This window comes from Psammomys obesus, unplaced genomic scaffold (genome assembly GCF_907164565.1).
Source record: "Psammomys obesus unplaced genomic scaffold, mPsaObe1.curated_primary_1811, whole genome shotgun sequence".
In the NCBI taxonomy this organism is placed as follows: domain Eukaryota; kingdom Metazoa; phylum Chordata; class Mammalia; order Rodentia; family Muridae; genus Psammomys; species Psammomys obesus.
In genome coordinates this window covers 16,371,790-16,380,520 of record NW_026592548.1, presented here as the reverse complement: position 1 = coordinate 16,380,520, position 8,731 = coordinate 16,371,790, and the positions used below count along the sequence as shown (strand labels likewise).

General features: G+C 49.5%; 1 protein-coding gene across 2 annotated transcripts in view; it reads right to left on the bottom strand.

Moving 5' to 3' along the window:
* Positions 1-8,259, bottom strand: part of Lmo4 (LIM domain only 4) — a 16,240-nt gene extending 7,981 nt beyond the window's left edge. The window contains exons 1-2 of one of the 2 annotated variants that reach the window (XM_055614380.1): positions 8,076-8,259; positions 5,035-5,273 (exon numbers count right to left, since the gene is read on the bottom strand). In XM_055614380.1, coding sequence (XP_055470355.1) covers positions 5,035-5,270 — 236 coding nt within the window. In that variant the 5' untranslated portion in view covers positions 5,271-5,273; positions 8,076-8,259. Of the gene's footprint in view, positions 1-5,034; positions 5,274-5,465; positions 5,548-8,075 lie in introns of those variants that run through there. The other variant, XM_055614381.1, reaches the window with a different exon arrangement.
* Positions 8,260-8,731: the final 472 nt, after the last annotated feature.

The window sequence follows — 8,731 nt, the reverse complement described above, 5'->3', positions numbered from 1 at the left end:
CACAGTACCGAGCTGATTATCCAGCCTAAGTGTTCATTTATTTAACAATTCACCCTGAGTAAAGTCAGTTGTGTGTCTTCAGCACAGGTGTACTTTAATAACCAGGGCAGCGGTATGCAAGCCAAAAAGCTTTTCCCATATCTTTATTTTCTCCAGCACGGCCTTCATAACCTGTCATAGAACAAATCAGCCACAAAGTCGTGGGATTCCTGAAGTGTCAAAAATTACAAAGTTTGAAAATGAGCAAGACCTACCCCGGCTGATAGTACTGCTAAACACCGTGTTAATGGAGTTTCATGTTCGTCTGACTCTACAGCTTTAAGGCTGCTTCAGAGACAGACAGCAGAACTCACACGTCTTACACACGCATTCTAATCTCTTATGAGATGAAGAGGACCATTAGAATTCTATCCTTTTTCTGAAAAGTTGTCTTTTTTTTTTTTCCTTGTGCGTTGGAGAGTTAATTATCTAACCAGGGGGACTGTCCAGGACAGTGTTTGATTTAAAAGGCTTGAGGCTTTAGGTGCTCAATTAAGTAGCTATCGGTCTCAGACTGGACTATAATGGGCTCTTTTCTCTTTAACTCAAGCAACCAGGAGATATACCCCAGGTCAGGCTAATTAAAGCCAGGGGAGTCTTTAATTGTGATGACAGAATTGGTTTCAGTTTCCTTTCTTTGGGTCCTCAGTCCAAGAAGGTCGTTAATATTTCAGCATTTGGGCAATGCAATCAATCACAAACATCAAGAGGTTCTTTGCATGGGGAAAGGAAAAAAAAGATGGGAAGAAATCCCACTTTTAAGGTGTCTTTGCTCCTATCTGAAGACTACTCGGTGGTCTGACTCCTGACTGCAGGCTCAGTTCCAAGTCTCCGTGCTGACACGGAGACGGAGAAACAAACTGTATTTTTAGTTTTAACATCAATGCTTAGCATCTTTCACAAACTTCAACGGCCAATAGGTGGGCTTATTTTCAACCGCATTATTACTAAAAGCAAAATACTTGCAATATGGAGCACTTCCTGGCTGTGTTTTCCAAACTGCTTTCAGGTTCTGGAGAGGTACACTTCCCAGAGTGTGGCTGAAAGGGTACACATTTATACCTGCAAGTAAATACCAAACCTATCTGAGGAGAAAAATGTACATCCACAGCTACTGATCTAGAAGCAATTGGTTTTTCAGCAGGATCCTATATTTAATCTAAATTCTGCACCAGCTATATTAAATGTAACAAAGAAATGCAACCCAGAAATTATGCCTGGAGCCAAGTCCATTAAAGGTACTTCGGAATAACTAGAGCCCAAGCACCTTAAAAGCACCAGAAGCTATTTATACCTAAGGGGGGGGGGGTGCTGTGCATAATCGCAACCACTGCATTAGAGAGGGGAGGGAGAAAAAAAAAAATCAGCCAAATTACGCTTGGTTAATTCAGAGTAACAGATCTGCCCCCAAGTGAATTGGAGGCCTTGAATTAATTCTGTTATGACAAATCAAGATAAACGTTCCCCCTAAATTGCATGCGATTTAATTAATTTTTGAGATCCTGCTTTTTTTTTTTTTTCTAGCTAATAGTTCACATGCTCCTGTGCTGTCATTGTGCTTGAGTGGGCAGACTTCAAAGTGATATTAAATAACCAACTATTAGATTTACCTAGCACGTCCTATTGGAAAAGTGCCATTTAATTACCTAGCCTGTTCAATTAAAGGGACAGCATTCTCTGAATATAGCAGCTTGCTGTTGATTACCAGGGAAATGAACTCTTTGCCTGGCGGCGTCTCCAAGCCTAAGGCGAATCCCCTCCCCAAACACACCCTCCATCTCCGGCCACCCTCAAAGCCCGTGCCTGGGCCCGAGCTCAGCTCACTGCGGCTGCCGGGCGGAGCTGGGGACACCAGCGCCACCGCGCCGGCTCCTGCCCTGCGCTCGCCCCCTCGCGGCCCCGCGCCGTGGGCCCGGCCCACCCACTCGCCTGCTCTGACCGGAGCCCCACCCGACGGCGTCGGAACTTCCTCCTCTGGCCGCACTTTCCGCGCCAGTCACCCGGCCCGAAGTGGGGGTGGAGGAAAGCATGTTGGGGGGAACAGGAGTTTGCAAAGCTACTCCATGGCGCTTGGGTGGAGCTGGGGGGCCAGAGGCGGGGGAGGGAGGGGGCAGCTCTGAGGTTCCTCGACTTCTGGAAGGTGGAGGGGGTCAGGCAGACGTGGGTTCCTTTAAGATCCACCCTCCCCCTCCACTCTACAACCAGCTCCCAGCCTTTCCCTCCCTCTCTTAGAGGCCAATTTTGTTAATTAAATGTTTTGTTTGCGACGAAGCTCTCATTCATTGCGGACACGTCATTCGAAGTAGATCTAAGCCAGAGACCAGATCTCATTAGATAAAGCCCATCAGAACTAAGAAAATGGAGGAGCCACTAATTAAAGCTTTTAATTGTGCAGATTCGCTGCAGCAAGGCCGCTGCTTTATCTGAAATCTTGGAGGAGAGGAGGCAGAAACTCAGCTCTGCCCAATCGACACTTGGCCGCGTAGTGGGGGAGGGAATGAGGGAAAACCCCTCCCTCTCCTTCCCCTCAGCTTTGTAGCCAGACCCTGGTTGTTTAATAAACAAAACAAAACCCCTGAAAGTCAGACAGTGTAAAATAAAAGCCCCTTAATAGAACTGCCCTGTGGTCCCAGACAGGCAAAGGGGTTCCCTCCACCTAGTGACTTGCAAAGGAAGCATCCCACTCCTACTCTTCAGTGGTCCTCAATCTCTGAAGAACTGAAAGCACCACCCTCACACACACACAAGTGGATTTGGGGGGCTTTGGGGAGCGGGGGTAGCGAATGCCGGCACATTCTTCATTTTCCCACCCTTTGGGTTCCTTGAATGACAAGAGAGAAAAGCATGATTTCAGGTATCTCCATGGGCTGAACAGGAGGCTGGGCTTGGCGTGCCCTGATCAAAGTGTGAGGCTATCCATGATCCATTTGGCACTGAACTAGAATTCGTCCCTCCGAAGCAGACAAAAGTTTCTCGGGGTGGCATCTAGTTCTAGAGCAAGCCTAATCCCAAATTCAGAGGCAAAAAAAAATAATAATAATAATAATAAAAATAAAATAAAATAAAATAAAAATAAAAAAAGAAAGCAGGACTCCAAGATTACTTAGAGCCCCATGTACATCCTCCACTCGACCCCCCCCAAAAAAAAAACACCAAAAAGACATTATTATTTAGCCCCAATAAGGAAAGGAATGGACCTCATTCCCAGGAAGCCACTTGCCTAAACTTGTCCCATGGGAATCCAAGTGGACCCAGCTCCAGTTTAATTAGCGGTAATCAGAAGCGAAGAAGGGCTTCTTTTCCCCCCCTTTTGAAGACACTTGAAGAGATGAAACTGCACCATTCACCAAATCTTAACTGCACTGTCAATTTTTCCACTTGAAACCACCATCCTTTCTTACCACACTTTTGTCTCCACTTAATTACAATACTGTCAAAGCTCGTGGCATTGCTTGGGAAGAGAACCAGAAAGCATTACACCCAAGCGCCTGCTGATTTTTCCAACATTTGCTTCTAAAAGAACACTTAGTGAAATTAATACAACCCTATTAATTTAAAAATAAAAGGCCTCCCCCCACCCCCATGCTTCTTCCACTTGACTGACTGAGGATGTCAGCCCAGTGGATATAGGTTGCACTATCAGACTAACCAAACGTCGTTTTACTCCAGTGGTATCAGCAGAGTCAAACACACCCATACTCAGCTCCAAAGTGCACGGAGATCTTGGGCGGCATCAGCCACAGATGATGATAAGCACATCAGGGCTAACCTTTGAATAAAATAGCTCATCCACTGATTTACCAGCGATGAAGACAGAACTGGATTTTCTACTAATCACTACCCAGACAAAGGTTTAGAGCAGGAACTTAAATAGAAGAATTCTTTCAAGCCTGTTTTTTTTTTTCCAGTGGCATCAGTGTGTGTGTGTGTGTGGGTTTTTTTTTAATTACTGGATGTTGAAACAGAACACCTCCTAGAAGCATTCATGTGCGTCAGTCTATCAAACCATTTACTCAAATTAAATGTGTAATCCTTCAAATGCCTCCTTTCAAATTAATGAGTTTAAGTAGCTTGAGTTCACCTGAAAAGATCCTACAGGCACCTGACCTCCCGAATTCTTTCCATTAGCTGCCCTGAAGCCTGTTGGAAAAGCCGGCTTGCAGGGACATAGACTGTTCCTATACATTGCTTTAAAATGCTAGATTAGCATAATCCTATCTTCTCTTTGGGGAATCAAGGGCAGTGCTACAAATGGCAACAACAACGAACAAACAAGCCCCAACATTCTTTAAATGAAAAACAACACAAATTCTCCGATAAAAGCCACACACCAAAAAGTGAGCAGACCAAACCCTTCCAGTGAGCCTATGAAGAAAAACACTACCACTAAGTCTTTTTATTTTATTAACATTATTATTACTTACTATAAAAAGAATTACAAATCTTTAAACTGATGGGTAATCAGTGTTTTTTTTCACAGAGAGCACTAAGAATGAGTCACAGCATTCTGCTCAAAAAAGTTGAAAAGTGCTTATGTAAATATCATAATTAGCCATCACTAGAGAAGAATAATTTCCCCACTAACTGCAGTTTTATTTTTAAGTAAACCTTTTGTCTCTGAGTGTCTACGTCGTCGTCCCCGCCTAGCTCTAAGAAAGCACCTGAACGCCTACATTTTAGACACGCTTACTTTTAGCCTGAACCCCAAGCTGAGGCTACACAGAATTTAATCCGGAGGCTGTGCTCAACCTTGGACACCTAACTGCCCAAATACCACCAGACCAAAGTTTTTAACCTTGGCATATCATAAAATATTGTAAAATTGAGGGATTCTTGAATCCCTTAAATGCCAGCAACTAAAGAGGTTTTTGTCTTTTTTTTTTTTTTTTAAGTGAAGTCTGTCATAGATCCCCACAGATGTTCGCACCTTCCTTAAATCCTTGGTAACCCTCGCTCCTGCTAGGCTCGCCTATCTAGCGGAGGCAGCCGACTTACCTAATGTAGTCATTTCTGCAGAGGATCATGCCGCTCTTGGTGTAACAGGACGTGCCGATGTCGCCCAGCTGCGCCTGGCAGCAGGAGCACTTGAGGCAGCGGCTGTGCCAGTAGCTGTCCATGGCATAGAGCAGAAAGCGGTCCGCAATCTTGCCCCCGCAGCCTGCGCAGCGCTTCCAGGAGAGGGAGCCGGCCGTCACCGGGGGCGGCTGCGAGCTGCTGCCCGGATTCACCATGGTCTGGAGGGAGAGAAAGACAAAACGGGCGATGCAAAAGTTAGAAGTCGATCGCGGGGCGCCAGAAGCCAGCGCGCTCCCCTCCTCCCTCCCCCGAGTGGCTGCAAGAGAAGCAGCAGCAGGGCCAGGGCGGGAAGGAGGCCGATCCCAGAGAAGGGAAGGAGGGAGGCTCGCCGGCAGCAGCCGCCTGTTTACTTTTCTCAAGCTTTGTTCTGGGGCCACGAGCTGCTCTCAACTTTCCAAAGCGCTCGCCGCCGCTGACAATTTCAGCTCAGGGACTGTCAAAACTCCGAGAGCCAGGCTCGGTGGCGCGCTCCACCCCTCGGGGCGCCTCCTCCTCCTCCCCCTCCTCCCAGCGCCCGCCTCCGCCCGCTCCTCCCGCCGCCGCCCGCCTCCAGCAAATGAGGGTCAAACCCACCCACCGCCGCGCCCGGCCCCTCCCCGGCCCCCGCCGAGCCCCGCGAGCCAGCCGCGGGCCGCTGGAGGTGGCCGCCCCGCCGCAGCCACGTTCCCTCCCGAGCTCTGCCTGGGGAAGTGAGGCTGCAGTTCACAAGTTGCAAACAGTTCGGGGTTTTCTGCAAGGCGGGGGTTGGGGGGCGGGAGGAGGAAGGGAAAGGCCGAGGGGGAGATGGAGGTAGTGGGAGGGGAAGCAAGGTGGCGGCGGCGGGGGGGGGGGGGGTTGCCGGGTGTAAAGTTGCGAAACTGGTTTTTCGTATTTTAAACAGCACCTTTCACATGCCATTGTGGTGACCGCCATCTCCCATTATTGTTCCAAATCTCATTTCATTTTGAAGATCAATGAGTGTTTTCAAGACACAGGCAAGGATAATAGATCATTGAACTTTAGGATGCCTGTTAACTTCCTATACAAACACTCTCCACTTTGGTCTCGCTAATCTGCCCTTGATCAGCAATTTAAATGCGAGAGCTTTGTTCCTCCAAAAGGGGGGGGGGCATAGGTAATATGTGAGGAGACATTATTGAGGGACCCACAAGTTAAATTCAAGCCAGTCCTGATGTCACCAAAAACTGCTTTTAAACGCCCCCACACCACACACACACACACACACACACACACACACACACACACTTTCTAATGAATGCCACAAGAGAAGCATCTGGGGTATAATATAGGAATCAATTTATAAAGCTTAGCTTAAACCGATTAATTTGTTGCCTCCAATCCTGAGTCCAATAAAGTCCTAGTGTTTCTCCAGTCACTTATTCTATAAAAAGATCAAGTTATTTACTGCCAATTAAGGAGCTTGTTTTGTCTTTGTCCTCTGTAAGGCGAGAGTGTGGGCTCCCCCCCAGGCTCCCAGATATCTGCTCAGGACGTTCAGCTGATACCGTAGAAAGGAGAGGGCGAACTTTGTCTGTCCCCAGCCCAACTTAACTGCTGCAAAGAACCGGGAGAGGGAACGAAAGAAGGACTCCGGTTCCTTAAATAGGCCGATTTTAAACACATTTCCTCCGAAAGAGTCCCGGAACGTGGGTCCAGTGACCGCACAATAAACCAGAATAAGAACTGCACCAATTAAGCTGTAACAAAACCCTGAGACTCTGGAAACAGGACCGCTCTAAAACCCATTAGCATTGCATTTATCCGAATGCATCATACCTTTATGTAAATTGATTTATCTGATGCATTTACTCGAGGAATTGCTTTTTGTTACAATTTCAGCCCTAACCCAAATGAATCTGCATTTCCTGCCCTAGGTCTTTAAACTCTTCCCCCCCCCCCAACGTTTTAATCGCTCCGAATTCCTTTTTAAAAGGGGAGGGGGAGGGAGGAGATTCCAAGCTGCTCCCCGCCCCCATCTTTAGTGAGAGGTAAATATATATGTATATTTTTTTGAAAAGGAAACATTACACTGAGAAAAGCATCCAGTAACCCCATTAGCTAAAGCTCTTAAGGACAAGCAATACCTTAATGCTGATTAAATCTAAAAGAGATGAATCAAGAGGACTGACCAGAAACTGACTCCCCTGATAACTAAGGACGGCCCTCATCAAGTTTCATTTAGAGTTGGAAAAAAAAAAAAAGAAAGAAAGAAAGAAAGCTTTTAAGTTAAATAGGCTTATACTCTAGTAATTACATAGCCAAGCAATTTAGGTCCTGGGATAGTCAGTGAAATAGAAAGCAGAGCTGGCAGCTAGAGGCAAAATCTGCCCCCTTTAACAACGTCTCTGGTGTTTTTTAATGGAGACCAAGGGAGGGACAAACGTAGCGCTGGCCATTTGTAGTACAAAAATGGATGCTTAATTCATGTCTTGATTTTAATTAGGTGATTCACCGGATTTCTCCTGGATTGGAACAAAAGACTTAGGAGCCAAGAGGAATTCTTTTAAAAAGAATCAGCAATGCCCGATCCTGGTCACTTGGAGCTTTTCGGTCCCTGTTTCAAATAGTGTTGGGGGGTCATGACTAACGCCCCCACCCACGCACACACCACTTCTTATCTAAGCAGCCCTGCCTTTCCTTTAGGAACTGGAACTGCCCCCGGCCCTCTCTCTCCAGGGTCCCCACCAGCCCCGTCTCCAAGAAGAACCCTTTTGTAAGCAAGGAACCGCTACAAAGCTGGCGGCCCGGGGCTGCCCTCCGCGCTAGCTCGCAGGCCGGCCTCGGGTAGTTTCAGAGTCACGCATTATCTAAGGCGACGTATTGTTTACTTGCAATTTGGGACGGTCAAGGGAAGGAAGCCAAAGAAAACAGCCCCGGCCCCGATCCGCCCCCCCCCCCCCCCCGCCTTCCTCCCACCCTCGCCCCCTCCGGGCCCGCGGCGCCCCCGGCCACCCCCTTACCTGCTTCTCCCCTATATTGCAATACTGCGAGAGGCGGCGGCGGCGGCGAAATGCGAGCGGAGCCGCTCGGCTTCCAGGGCAGGGGCGCCGGGGCCGGTGGAGCTGGAGGGAGGGAGGGAGTTCTCGCAGAGGCAGGAAAGGGGAGGAGGGGGCTAAGCGCTGCCCTTTTTTTTTTTTTTTTTTTTTTTTAATCGCGTGGCTCTGGGGCGGGTAGAGGGAGCCCCACGCTAAGTGGCAGGCGGCCCGGCTCAGAAGTGTCAAGTCTCAGCCCCGGGGTCCCGGTCCTCAGCCCCCGGCTGCGCGCGAGCAGCTGCAGGCGCCCTCGGCCCGGCCCGCGCGGCGCAGCGGCAGCCACTGCTGCAATCGCGGCTGCAAGTTTGGCAATGTGGCTTCACTTTGTACGCGCCCCCGCCCCCGCCGCGCCCGCGCTCCTCCTCCTCCGCCGCCGCCGCCGCCGCCTTCCTCCCGCCCGCCCGCCCGCTCGGGGCCGCCGGCGGCTCGGCCGAGCTTCCCCCCCCGCCCGCGCCCTGCGGCCCGGGAGCGGCGGCGCGAGCTCGGCCCCGCGGCCGCTGCGAGGGCGCACGGAGTGGGGAGCGGCGGGCCGGCCGGGAGCGCCCGACCGATCGGCTGCCCCGCTGCTGCTGGCCGGCTCGGGG